Genomic DNA, 14,383 nt, shown 5'->3' on the forward strand with positions numbered 1-14,383 from the left:
TTCAGAAATGATACTTCAAGAAAAAAGATGCCAAAGATATCCTAGGCAAGAAGCTGAGCTTGTACACAATCCAGAAGGAAAAGGAAGTTTCTTCAAAGGACCAATTCTTGCCCTGATTCTTTTTATTTGCAAGTTATTTGGCCCTAAGAATCTCAAGAATCTTCTGTTAGATGCCATCTTATCTAGCTTTAAGAACTGATTTTGGAAAAAAAAGGTATACTAAACAGATAAGATAGGTCTCAAGATACACTCTTACAACTCAAATCTGTTATAACAGAAAATCGGCTCAAGTATAAGGTTACCAAACATTTGATGTAACAAATCACCAATGTTTAACAAAGCAACACTTAAAACTCATCCCTTTAGACCACAGCTTGTGACATTCCTATTGTTTTCTTCAGTTTCGTAGTAGAAAGTATTAAACAATTATCTTTTAAATAAAACAGCACCATCAGTTCTTAATGCTTGTCTCTTACCAAAGTAAGCCAATTACTTACCCTGAGGGAAAGGACTTGGGGGTGCTGGTGGATGAGAAGTTCAACATGAGCCCTCAGTGTACACTTGCAGCCCAGAAAGCCAACTGGATCCTTGGCTGCATCAAGAGGAGTGTGGCAGCAGGTTGAAGGAGATGATTCTCCCCCTCTGCTTTCCTGAGACCCCACCTGGAGTACTGCATCCAGATCTGGAGCCCCTTTTGCAGGAGGGACATGGATGTGCTGGAGAGTCCAGAGAAGGGCCACGAGGATGCTCAGAGGGCTGGAGCACCTCTCCTATAAGGGCAGACTGAGAGAGTTGGGGTGATTCAGTCTGGAGAGGAGAAGGCTCCAAGGAGACCTTATTGTAACCTTCCAGTATCTGAAGGGAGCTACAAGAAAGCTGGGGAGGGACTTTTTAGGATGTCAGTAGTGATAGGACTAAGGGGAATGGGTTCACACAAAAGGGGAGATTTAGATTGGAAGTTAGGGAGAAGTTCTTCACCATGAGCATGGTGAGACACTGGCACAGGTTGCCCAGAGAGGGGGTGGAAGCCCCATCCCTGGAAGTTTTTAAGGCCAGCCTGGACAGGGCTCTGAGCAACCTGACCTGGTGGGAGGTGTCCCTGCCCATGGAATCATTCCCATCATTGGAATGAGATGATCTGAAAGGTCCTTTCCAACCCTGAAACTTCTATGATTCTGTAATTACAAAGCAAAAAAAACAACTTCATTCTTATTTGCTAAAACTGCTTGCAAGCACAAACATACACTCACCCACTCACACTTCCCTTTAGTTTCTGTGGTTTACTAATTTCAGTTGCCCAAAGTACTGCTTGGTGGCCTGCCAAAGCACTGGGGTGTGGAGCTGGGCTTTCATCCAGTACATTTAGATGTTTCAATGATGTTCATGCAGAAATTACCCACAAGGACGTGATTATACATAATTTGTAGCCTTTGAAGATCTCTACTATGTCCCATCTTTGGACCTCCAACAGTGTTCATTCTCGACCCTACCAGCATTAATCTTTCTCTGATGCTGTGCTGGACTAGCCTGACCTTCATGAAACCTTTGTTCTTCAGCCAGATCTCAATAGATTGTTGCTGTTCAACACCATGTACAAACACTCTTTAAACAAAGCACTTCTGGCCTTATTAACTGTGTAGTGGTCCTAAAAAAAAAATTAAGAATGGGTTTTATCTACCCCAATTTAGGGGTTATTCCACCATATACACTGACCATGCATATTCACTGCATCTCTTCACAGCCAACCCTGGGAAACATCAATTTCTATGGTGTGAGTCACCACCCTTGGATGGAGATTAAATTGTATCCCACAGATGGTATTTCCCCACCTACTGACTATTAGATGTCTAGACATCTACAATTAGATGAGGAATCCCACTTTATGTGACTACTTGTCTTCTCCAGCATTCTACCCTTTAAACAGAGGGGCCACATTATAGGAAAGGAACACAGCAACTGAAATCCCAGCTATATCATATCAGTGATATATCATCCCAGCTATATCAGCAACAGTGAGCAGAAAAGGAACAAGCTTTTCTTACTACAGGACATAGTTACACCAACTGTAGATACAGTGAATAAAAGAACAAGCTTATTTAGGTTAGACAGGACTTAAGAACATCACTGCTTCTGAACCGTCCAGATATTTCCACTTTAAGTCTTAAGGAAGACATAGTGTCAGGCAAGAAAGATTGAGTTATACCCATACATAGGAAATTCCATTTGTCAGTTAACAGAATATCTGGAAAACTTTCTCCCCAAAGGTTAGTGAGCTCCAAATTAGCTTGATTACGAGGCAGCAACACCAGAAATGATGGGAGCAGATAAAAAAAATCTCAGACCTAAACAAGGTTTACCCTCACTGATGGGAAACACTGCAAGGGATACCCATTATAATACACTGGACCAGTAATCTCAAGTTTCTTGTCATGTTACATGCTTCATAACCATGTATTATGTTCCATAACATTTTACAAAGTTATGGAACACCTTCAGATCTGCCAGTATCAAGCAAGAGGATGATGCAAAAAACTAGCAGCATGGACAGTGTTCAAAGATCTTCCAGAACTTCTGTCGTATGGCTGCCATCCAAGGGCAAGATGATAAATGGGTCTCTCTCATGCCTCATCTTTCACTGTATAAGCCAACATCAGTGCCTTAGCTTTAAGTGCCTGAAAAGCCCCTAATGTAATCCCAAGAAATGTCTATTTTACCACATCAGAATAGAAAATAAGAAGCTCCTTTTATTTCTTTGCACAGAGCTCCCATAAAAGCAGTATTAGACCCACTTGATCCTTAACACTTTTACTGTCCAGTTCCTGATGGATGGATGCTCTAAGGTGAGTTAGAACATTCATTGTCACCCTGACTGGGTAAGTTCACAAATTCTCAGTCTTGTCACATCATGATTTTTAAGGGCCACAAAACTTAGAGGGAACACACCCCACAAAATTGCCATGGACCACAGTGTCAATACCAGATCTTTTTTAGGCAACCATGGAGACACCATAACCCTTACTAACATAACAAATCAGAAAGTTTGATACATAATTGAAAGAAATTTGCAAGAGGAAACCATTCAGTCTTAGCAAACTGGAGAAGAAGAGCTGAAGAAGCTCCATGGCAGGTTAAGCTCATACCCATATACTCACATGCTCCAAGCATCAAACTGCAAGGCACTGAGTGGGTCCCTTGTCAGGGGGGAAACATTTTCCATTTAAGGGATAGCAGCATCTGTATTTTCACAATATGACCAAGACACACTGTAATGCAGTCTTTGTACTCACTGTTAAGAGTATGAAGGTAAAAGGAAGTTACCCTCAGACTTTTCTCTCTGAGAGGCTAAACATTTCCATTTCAATAGTTCTCAGCAATAAGACCACCAAGAGGAGTACAACTGTCTTTGTTGTAAGAGAAGAGCTGCCAGGCCTCTGCTGTGACCTTTGTAAAGAGGCAACCTGCTCTTTACTCTCTTGGTCTAAATGTGTTTATGAGCTGACTCTTAAAATGCTTTTGATGTCAAAACACCAAGAATGGGGCAACAGTGGCAAGTTCTCTGGCTGCCCAAATCCTGGCATATATCCCAAAGAGGGGGATGAGGGAGAAGAGTCCCAACTACTTCCTATGGGGGAGCTGGAAGCCTGATGATCAAGTTGCAATAAGACAGGTTTGTGTCCTCAGCTGCTCTCTAGGATTTCAGGTAGAGCTTCTTCTGTATCAGAGGCTGGAAGGCAGAGGTCACACAAGGAAATCATGGCTGGTTTTTTCTGTACTTGTTTGACAACACACCCAGCAAAGAGGCAAACAAGGTAACCAACTACTTGAGTCATACTAACAGTGTCAAACAGGGGAGGCTCACCAGTTTTCCACAGAATCTTCACATCAGCTTTCCCAGTGGTCAAGAGGAAACTGAAAAAACACTTTCTAATTTGTAATCTGCAGATGACACCTCCTCAGGAAACATTTACAGTTATCACAAAGGAATTGCTCTCTTTTTTAGGGGATAATTAAATGCTTTTTCTTTATGTTTCCCTAGAAGTGGCCAACAAAGCACTGAGAAATATATTAAACATTAATTTGCAATTCTTTTTTTTTTGTACAAAAAGCTGTAATGTCCAATCCAGACATCTTTTTAGTTACAGAAAACTACAGTCCTGTAAGGGAGGTACTTTGAAAAATTGAAAATCTCTTTTGTAGTGCAGTTTATAAAGTTCAGCGTTTTTAGAAATTGGTTTTTTTATAAATTGTGTTTTCTGAGGGACTAAACCAGTATGCAAGACTACAGCCAACCATTTCAGCACAATGACTGTTTCATTACAATTTATTCTCTTCTTTGGTCTATGAAATACAGCAGCATTTCCTGCTTGAAGGACTATGCCTTTAAAAAAGGTCTACTTAAGGACTTAGCAATAAAGACTTTTGCCTAGGGCAAGGGCCAAGCAGGTCTGGAAGAGAATTTCCTTCTTTACCTTATCATGCCCTTGAGTAAAGTAGCAGAAAGCTGGAGAAACCTGTTATTAACCAAGAATCTACATTTCCTTCAATGTCTGAAAAACCTCAACAGACATCCACAAAGCAGCTCCTCCAGCTCATGATGAATTTTGGAAAGCTTACATGAAATCAGATCAAAATTCAGTTTTCTTCTCCATCCTCAGGAGGTGGAAAGGGAACTCTCCTGGTAGATGATGTGCCACTAATGGCCACAGACTGCTTTAATAAAATTTAAAGAGTTGATGAAGCAACATCCTTCAGTCCCAAGCCAACCCCCAGCAACAATAGGTAGTGTCTTATCCTCAAGTTAAAGTCCAGGGAGAAATCTAGAGCATGTGCCTGGAGACAGCAAATACTGACTCCACATGCAGAAATCTTCAACACATCTGTATGAAACCCCCCCAATCCAACTGAAGACACCAAACTGAGAATTTAACTGATACTCTGTGTCAATTTGCCCATATAATAGGCAGTGATTCAGGGCTCTCTTTCTCCCTCTACCACCACCCATGCTGATTTACTCAGGACCTATTCCAGATGGTCCATGATTACACTGAACTCTGGTATTCCACCTCCACAAGGTACTCTGCTGATACTTCCAGCTGCTATTTGAGGGGAGCCTAAGTATTCTAACAAAGGAGAGAGAGCAGAGCTCTGTTTTCAGAGAAGGGTAGGAAGGGAATAACTTCAAGCCAGAATTTCTGCTGCTAGACCTCATACCACAATCAGTTAAAAGTCAGACATTAGGTAAGCCTCACAGGCAGAGCCACTGGTACCAGCTGCATTCAAAAGGTGCAGAAATTCTTTCACAGATTAAGATCTTACCAGAAAAAGTGGTGTGGTTGCAGGAAAGGCAAGAAGAATGAAGCATGACTTTTCACTCAGTACAAACACCTTACCTACTAACTACATAGACCAAAAATGTTCTTTTTAATGGGTGCAATGAATTTGTTTTCTCCTCCTCCAGGACCCAGGAATGACTGCTTTCTGTTGGTTTTGAAAGCTGCAGGAATTAAGCTCCTGTGCTCACTGTTCAAGCAACAGGAGCAGCTCTGAAAACCACAGGCCTCTCTGTATTGTGCTGCTGATTCCAGCCTGATCTCAATGAAGGGAGCTGGTATGTGGCCCACATGCCAGTCAGAAGCTAAATGACATTATTCTCTTGCAATTCTGTGGGATGGGTAAGCACGGGGGGGTTCACACTCCTCAAAAATTCAGACAGTATATTATTTTAAATTTAGTAACTTTGAAGAGGAAAAAACCTCAAAGCCAATTAAGGGACAGACAGTCAAACCTTTTGTAAAGCTGTGAGCATTCTGTTGCAACATAAGACCCAGAGTCTGCTGTGTGTTAATGGAAGCAAAAGATTCTAGAGCATTCTTCCTGGAATCCTGGTCTCTCTCATTACCTTGGAGAGAGGCAACAGCCCTGTCAAGAATAACCTGGAGGGAACAAGAATAACAGAATCAGTGCAAGGAAGAGGAATACAAAATCTCTCCCACTCTTCTAAGGTGGAATCTATTGCAGAAGTTATATTTACTTCCAGCTTGTTAAACCACTAAAGAAGTTTCCAGAAGATTGTTCCCAATATTTTTCTAGCTATGTGGAAGAAATATAAGAATTTGAGCTCTTATTAGCATCTGACAGTTACTGACAAAAGCCTACATTAGTGATAACAACATCTGGTCTGTACCCTCTTAGATAATTTCATTAAACAGAAAGGTTAAGCAACCTAACCTTCAAGTCACACAATTGTCCAAGATTTCTTTAGGATAAAAAAGGAAAGTCTTTAGGATTCTAAAAGATTATTTTAATGACTGTTTCTATATAAACATGACTACTGTTAGTTTATGAGGAAGTGCTGTACAAAACTTGAAAAACAGCTTCAAGTTTATAGTGAGGAAAAGCTACATATGTTTTAGTATTAAATCATAAATTTACTTTTAACAGGTATGAATATAATTTAGCCAAAGGTCAGACAGACCTTTTCACCCCGTGAGAGCTTATACAAACTTCACAAGACACACAAATATATCTGCATTCAGCTCAGTGTTTTCCTGGAGTCTCTTATAAAGCTAATCCACATCTATTTATTGACTAATGAAGAATAAGAGAATGTTCATTCAGAGGAGCCCCTCAGGGGACAACCCTCCTAACCCCCTGAAAGGGGCTGTAAAGTGCTTTTCTCCTATTGTTGGCATCTTGGGAGCTGTGCAAGAGATTAGAAAGACAGTTCATCCATCATGAGCTGCACACTGTTGCAACTTGCCTGGTTTCCCCATCATCCAGAGAGTCAAATTTCCAAACTTCACAGGACAGCTCATAACCTCTAATTGTCTCGACTCCCTTCCTGGTCAGAACAGACTTTAAACTTTCTTTAATGTGTGCCAAGCCAAGATAGAATCTTCTCTGGGAAAAGCAAGAGCCTGGAGCTCAGCAGGAATACAGAGTATTCATGGGTCACAGACAGGGTAAAGCCACAGCACTGAAGTGGAGTTCAAGATGATTCTATAAATATTTATGAGAAGCAAATACTTACAGGCTACATCTGTATTAGTAAACTAAAAGGGTGAAAGAACACTCCACTGTTAGTTTAAACCAAGTGAACTGTGCCAACCAGCACTCTCCCAGACAGTATCTGCCACTCCTCAGGGTTCAGTACAAGCTGGGGATTATTTCAGGTATGCAGACTAGATGCTGATACTTTTGGGGGAAATACAAGCTAAGCTACACTAATGCAAACTGAGCTGTGCCAGTTGGCCTCCAGCAGGTAAACAGGCCTTGGCTCAGACCATTTTATTTATTTAATACAGATGTTGCTCAAATCTCTGCCAAGTGACATTCTCCAGCTGAAGCACCTCACACTTCTGCCTTGCCATAGGAGCTGAACCTTCCTGAAGTGCACAAGATACACCACTGTTTTCACACCAGCCCAGCAGAGGTGCAGTTGTACAGGTGAGTGCTTGATGCCCAACACCACACTGGTGTGCTGGCACGGAGCAATGCAGGAAGTCTGGCAGCTGCTGGAATTGGTGGGCCCCCCATGCCTTATGACTGACAAATAAACAGGCCTGACAAGACTTTGAGCCCATTCCTGTTCTTTGTTGGTTACAATTGCTGCTATCTAAGGCCTGCTTTCTGTTTCTAATGCATCTTACCATCTCCCATCTCACTCAGGGTTAAAGAAGATTCCTTACAAGTCTTTACAATAAATCCCTCAAAGACACTGAGACTAAACATCTCCTTTTAAGAACAGATATTGCTTCAGCAGTGCCAGACTACAGAAGTTAACATCTTCAGTTTTCCCACAGCTAATAACAGTTTAAGAATACTTTCCACAATATCTCGTGAATAATTTTCCAGGGGAGAACCATGTGACACGTGCTGTGATTGCTGACCAGCAGAGGGAGATGGGACACTGCAGTTAAATAAAAAAATCAAACGGCAGAATCTTCCAAAGGATGCCAATAGAACACAAGGCAGCACCATTTTTAGTTCTTCTTCCATTGACTGCTACTAGTTTACACTAAGGCAGGCAAAAAGTGTGACTTTGTATATTCTGTTTTAGCTCTAGCACCACTAAAAATAGAGTTTAAATATTTGGAGGACTTCAAGGCACCAGGCTTTTTTTAAATTAGGGGGAAACATTGATTTAGGTAGCAGTGAAACAGATCCAGGGATGAGAAATATGTAGAAAAACATCTCAGTTTGAGAGGATTCATGGACACTGCATGTTGTAAAGCATGGACACTATGTTTTCAAAATAAGAACTGACACAAAGTCTTGAAGTACTGGAACATGTGCAATGTATGTATAAAAATTAAAACCACAAAGAACACCTGAGGAGTTTTTTACTATTCTTATTAGGTACCTTCTCTACCATGTACTCATTTAGATGTTAAAGAAAAAAAAAAACTATTCTATTTTCTTATTCCAGACACATATGTGCACCAACCACACTCATGTGTCATGAGACACCAGTGACTGCTGTGTTCAGCATTGCTTTCTCTCAAGTGCCAGATCAATTAGCAGCAGGATGTTCTTTGGCACAAAGGCAGAATCTTAACCACATCCCTGCTCAAGTTTTACCTTAATACCAGTACAGGAAAGGATCCTTACCTTTGAGGACTCATCCAAGATACCAGAGGCAACACATTGAAGCCTCAGTGAGCTCAGAGTCTAAATAAAGTCAACAGATAAAGGAAACTCCCTCACTAGCAAGATGCCTGAACAATCCAGAAAGTCCAGTGCTGAAGCTACAAAGCTGTCTTGTTGTTTGTTTTTGTAGTGAGTAACTGAAGATCCAGTGCTTTTAGCCATGCTGCAGAACTCCAGGGGGATGCTCTTGGTCACTGTACAACCAGACATTTGTGCAATGCTCCTGATCCACCCCATTACTTTGCCTGCTGTGCAGGGTAAACTTTCCACCTTCTAGATCCTACCACTCCACCTTGCATTACATATGATCACCTGATACACAAGTGTGAACATTTTGGGATTAAGTCCATTACATGGCTGCCTCTGTCTATGGAAAGCTGCAGCCTAATTGAGCAGTATGTACCAAATCAAAACTATTTAATGGACTCAGTTAAGCCAGAATTGGAGCATCTTTAAAAGGAAAAACACTGTAAAACAAACAAAACCCAAAGCAATAAAAAAACCCAATTGCAAAATCCAGGAAACAAAAGAAAGCCACAGCTTTCTACCACACTGCAGAACAGATTATGCTGTTTCTATAGCAAGCAACTAATGTCTTCTTTTGGCAAACAAACTCTTCAGATAGAGCCAAGAGTCTAGCAGATGATTTACTGATTAAAGCAAAATGAGAAATTGAAAAAAAAAAAAAAGCCTGAAGAATCTAATAATTTGCATTATCAAGCCATCCATTTTAGTCCTAAATTGTGTTACCAATACAGCCCGAAAAGACTAAAAACACCTGGATACTCAAACTATTGCACAGGGATCTTTACATAAAACGTCTTTATGTAAATTCTGAAGAAGCCAACATAAGTTTGGGCTTGTCTGGAAGTTGTTTTTTTTTTTTAGATAGTGATTCCAACTGCAAAACAAATTATACCCTCTCTTTCTGTTCTGCTAGAGAGTCTTTTCCCCAGCTCTTCCTCTAGTATAGCATGAAAGATACAATTGAAACAATATGAGTTTGTACAGTCAAAGCACAAAATTACAGGAGACCTTCTCTTCAAGAGACTGAATTTCGTCTAGCACTCAGGAAACACCTTAAAAAAAAACCCAAAAAACCAAACAAAACAAAAGGAACTGCAAGCAGAAGACAGACTGAAAGGAGAATACTCACTTGTAGCGTGGTGTCGAAAACAACAAGCTTAGAGCTTGTTGGAACAATGTCGTAACACTTGTGTGACCTCATGAATCTCACATAAATGTCACTTTCCGATTCTTCCAGTGCTGAAAGTAAAAACATTAGGTTGTTTTATTTCAGTCACCTTAAAAAATAGAAGTAAAACATGCCAGATCAACTGAATGCCACTGCAGAAGGCCAGCCCTACAGCAAAACTCAAATGCAGGCTTTCAGATCTTGACAGATACAGTTCTGCACTTTGCATTTCAGACTCTTTCATTTCAGATTTAGTAGAACAAAGACAAAATGCACTGCTCTTCCTTGATGAGAAAGGACTACTTGAACTTTACTGTTTTTCTAACAACAAGCTAGAAGAATATCATCTCAACTCTTGTTATGCACAGAGGAAGCCAGTTTGGAAAATAAGCAGCATCAGGCTTGACTAACTCAAACACCTTTAATTAGTATTTCTCCAACCTCACCCCTGTCCAGTCCACTTTGCACACTTTGTAATTTTACATTTTCTAAAGAGGAAGCAGTCAAGTTATGCACCCAGTTCCATTCTCTTCAGACTACTTCAGAGAGAATCATGAATCCAACACTATAAAAACAGGATCCACTTGACTGGACCACAATCCAGCCCACAATAAATTAAATTTACCTGGCATTTGTCAATAGTCTAGATGCCTATGCATACGGTCTGCAGATCTAGTCAAGCATCTTAACTTTTCTGCTTTCTCTAAATCAGTCTGGCCCTCCATTCTTTACAGCAGGTACCTAGAACTTGGACAACTTTAACTCCTCCACCAGATATGCACCCATAGGCCCTGTACCAACACACAGAAACTTGGTCATATGTTAAGCTTTTGAAGAATGCATAAAGAAAGGAAGCCAAACCACCTTGAAATATCTACTGATCACTGAAGAGCTTCATCTGAAGAAGCTAAAGAACTCAAAATCAGTCACCTACCACTGAAGAAATTGTCATTTCCAGCATGACTCAGAACAGCTTCTTTTAGTCCAACTCTACAGAATCAAAGCTGAACTTCCCCTGCAAGTGACTACTCTAGGATACAGTCAGTCTCTTCTATGTTAAATCCTTCAGGTTCAAGCACCTTTTCCTGATTGAAACACAAGAAATGTGAGTGAAATAGAAGTTCCATAGGAATACAAAATACACTCCAATTGGGAGAAAGCAGAAGAAAAAAAAATTTGCATTTATGATCCTATAAAAGTCAGGACCAGAAGTGAAAACAGCAGGAGCCAGGAACAATTGGGAAGAGATTGGGAAACCATGTGAGCACAATGATGGGGAAAGCACTAGGCAGACAGTGCTGGTGGGAAGCAACCTTTATGGGATAATCCTGAAGGAGAACTGGTACTGACTTGTCAAGGGCACATATAGAAGAGGTTACAAAGGGAGTTTGGGACAGAGAAACCTTTATGTAACACCATAATGCTCTAACATCTTCTCGTCCTTTAACTTCTGCAATAGCACAAACAGCAACTGTCTGTACAAAATTAACGTAATGACCTTGGGACAGAGTTGCTGGGTTTTGTTGTTTTGTTTTGTTTGCTGTTGCTTTTTAAATATACAAACTAGAAGCAGGGAGAGGATGAAACAATGAGAATTAAAAACAGTGTTATAAGAACATTTGGATGACATGCCAAGAACTCTGGCCTTCAGGAAGTTATGGTCAGATCTGCAACCATAAATATAGTCCCTTTGGGCAGTATCAAAGTCCTTATTTACTTTAATCTCAACTTTTTCCATGGGACAGTACATGAGAACTGCACTTGAAGTGGGAAGTTAAACCACCAGTAAATAAGCCTAGCTACTAAGATGCTCAGTGACCATCAGGCAGACACTGCACTGTCACATCTTTCCCCAGCACTACAGAAACTGCAACAGGCAGCCTACAGAACAGGCTGAAACTACTTTCTTCCAATTTTAGACCTCTGCACCTTGCACAGAGATATTCCAATTGCTGCAACAAGCAAGACAGTTTTCCAACAGTCCCAAGTCATGTGCAGACCAAGTCTACTCCCCATGCTGACTGGAACAGAGGTTCTCCAAAACTTTCACTGAATACCCAAAAACTACTTGCAAGCCTATGTAACCAGGAAAATGCTTACTCTAATTCTGAATCTGTTCTTTCTACTGAGTCTGTAAGCCTTAACAATGTGACTTTATATACAATTAAGTACACTACAGATAGAAACAAGCCCAGGAACACCTCAAATAGCAGATAAACTACAAAACTACCACCTATTTTCAGCTAAAGGAATTTTACACTATCAGGGGAGCACATCATCTATCAATCCAGTCTTGTGAACTTAACAATAATTGTGAAAATTTAATATATTGGAGCAGACAGCACAGTAACTGCAAAGTAGGGCATGTTGCCAGACTTAATCAGGTAAGGCTGCTAAAGGCAGCCACAGCTCAGCACAGCTCAGGTGTGCATAGAAACCCTCCTCTCACCCTCCACAAACTCCCTCTCTCCCAACACAGCTTCACCTGAACCTCAACAATCCTCACCCACTTAAAGTGCCTGGGACTGGTCAGGTCCTACATCCAACTCAGAAAAGGCAGCACAATGGAACTGCCTCCCAGAGCCTGGCGCTAGAAAGTTACAATCAGAACTGTCCAGAAGCTGTCTGTAAGCACTGCTTAACACCAAATAAATAGCCAGGAAACCCTAGCAGGATTTGAACTGGGATCCAATTGTACAGCTGGAACTGAGGTTTATTTCTACAGAAGGTTACTATACTGTAAGTAAGTATAATGCACCACTTTACTAATTACCAACTAAACATGCAAAAATAAGCAGCACTCACCTAGCTTTACGTCCTACATCACTTCATTAGATGTCTCTTTAAGATCTTCTAAAGCCTTCCAGTACTTGGGATGACTAAACAAATGTCCTGGCCTAATTCTTGGTACAGGTATTGTCTGGGCATTATGTATGTACAGCTGCTCCTGGGAGAGCTGAAGACTGAGCAGATCCCAGGGTGCATTCACAGCCATCTTTCCAGCACAGCACAACCCACCAAGGCCAGCACAATCCTGGCCCTTCCTCTCACCTTCAAGAGGACAAACTTACTGCTTTTGGTTGTATCCAACCACCACTGTGCAACAAATATCAGTAACCAATTAACAAGTATGAACATCCTATCTCTATTAGGGTATTTCTGCTTTATTACCTATTATTTTCTAGTTTCAGTCTTGTTTTTTTCCAATAAATGCTTATCCTTCTGGCTCTTGTTAAGATTCTGCTGTCTTATCCAGTACTTGCAAAGCATTGCTCCCTTCAGATGGGCAAGGACAGATGCCTTTCAGATTGACTTAAAAATCTCACTCAGCCAGCAGTGTCATGTCATCTCTGATCTGCACTGGAGAGCACCCAACCAACATGCAGGACCTGTGAATATACATTACCCATGCTTCCACCATAGAGTCAGTAACAGTCACATGTTGATAAAATAATGTTATACTTTATGAACAAAAGGTGACAAAAATCTCTCCTCCTGCTAGACAAAGTGACAGGGGTACCCAAGATTTGTTCTGCATGAGAAGCCTCATTTGCAGAAGTCCCAGTGACTCTAATTTAATACTTTAGATGTCCTAAGATGTGTCCCATTGATGGGCCCCTGAGGGAAAAAAACTACAGGCTACAGCCCAGCTTCTTAGATCACAGAGTTCCTAACTGAGTCCTCTTCCTCCTTGGAAGCTGAACCAGAGCCACAACAGTACTCAGCACCATCTGCACTTGACATTCCTGTCAACTGTATTCCTTCTCCCTTGGTCAGATGCCCAAAGAATGCCTTTCCCATACTGATTCTGCAATAACTCTTGCAAGGAGTGAGAAGATGGAAAAGCTCTAGATGATTATGACTGCCCTGGCATGGAAAAGACAGTTGCAGATAAGCCTTGTGGGGTACATTTACCTGACATTGGTTTAGATCTATACCAAATATAGATCTATAGATCTATACCAAGGCCTGTATCAGGAACAGCGTGGCCAGCAGGTCCAAGGAAGTGATTCTTCCCCTGTACTCAGTGCTGGTGAGGCCACACCTTGAGTCCTGTGTCCAGTTCTGGGCCCCTCAGTTCAGGAAGGATATCGAGGTCCTAGAGCAGGTCCAAAGGAGGCAACTGGGCTGGTGAAGGGACTCGAGCACAGATCCTATGAGGAGAGGCTGAGGGAGCTGGGGCTGTTCAGCCTGAAGAAGAGGAGGCTCAGGGGAGACCTCATCACTCTCTACAACTCCCTGAAAGGAGGTTGGAACCAGGGGGGGGGTTGGTCTCTTTTCCCAGGCAACTCTCAGCAAGACAAGAGGGCACAAGAGGTCTCAAGTTGTGCCAGGGGAGATTTAGGTTGGACATTAGAAAGAATTTCTTTACTGAGAGGGTGATCAGACATTGGAATGGGCTGCCCAGGGAAGGGGTGGATTCTCCATCCCTGGAGATATTTAAAAAGAGCCTGGATGTGGCACTCAGTGCCATGGGCTGGGAACTGCAGCGGGAGTGGATCAAGGGTTGGACTTGATGATCTCTGAGGTCCCTTCCAA

The 14,383-nt window shown here is 41.5% G+C and overlaps 1 protein-coding gene across 7 annotated transcripts in view; it reads right to left on the minus strand.

Annotated features, from left to right (window-relative positions):
• The window catches only part of PRKAG2 (protein kinase AMP-activated non-catalytic subunit gamma 2), a 223,134-nt gene that overhangs the window by 19,900 nt on the left and 188,851 nt on the right, over positions 1 to 14,383 (minus strand). For all 7 annotated transcript variants that reach the window (XM_071734667.1, XM_071734669.1, XM_071734668.1 and 4 more), the window contains one exon: positions 9,806 to 9,915. In XM_071734667.1, the coding sequence (XP_071590768.1) occupies positions 9,806 to 9,915 (110 nt within the window). The remainder of the gene's footprint in view (positions 1 to 9,805; positions 9,916 to 14,383) is intronic.

Source organism: Heliangelus exortis, chromosome 2 (genome assembly GCF_036169615.1).
Source record: "Heliangelus exortis chromosome 2, bHelExo1.hap1, whole genome shotgun sequence".
Taxonomy (NCBI): Eukaryota; Metazoa; Chordata; class Aves; order Apodiformes; family Trochilidae; genus Heliangelus; species Heliangelus exortis.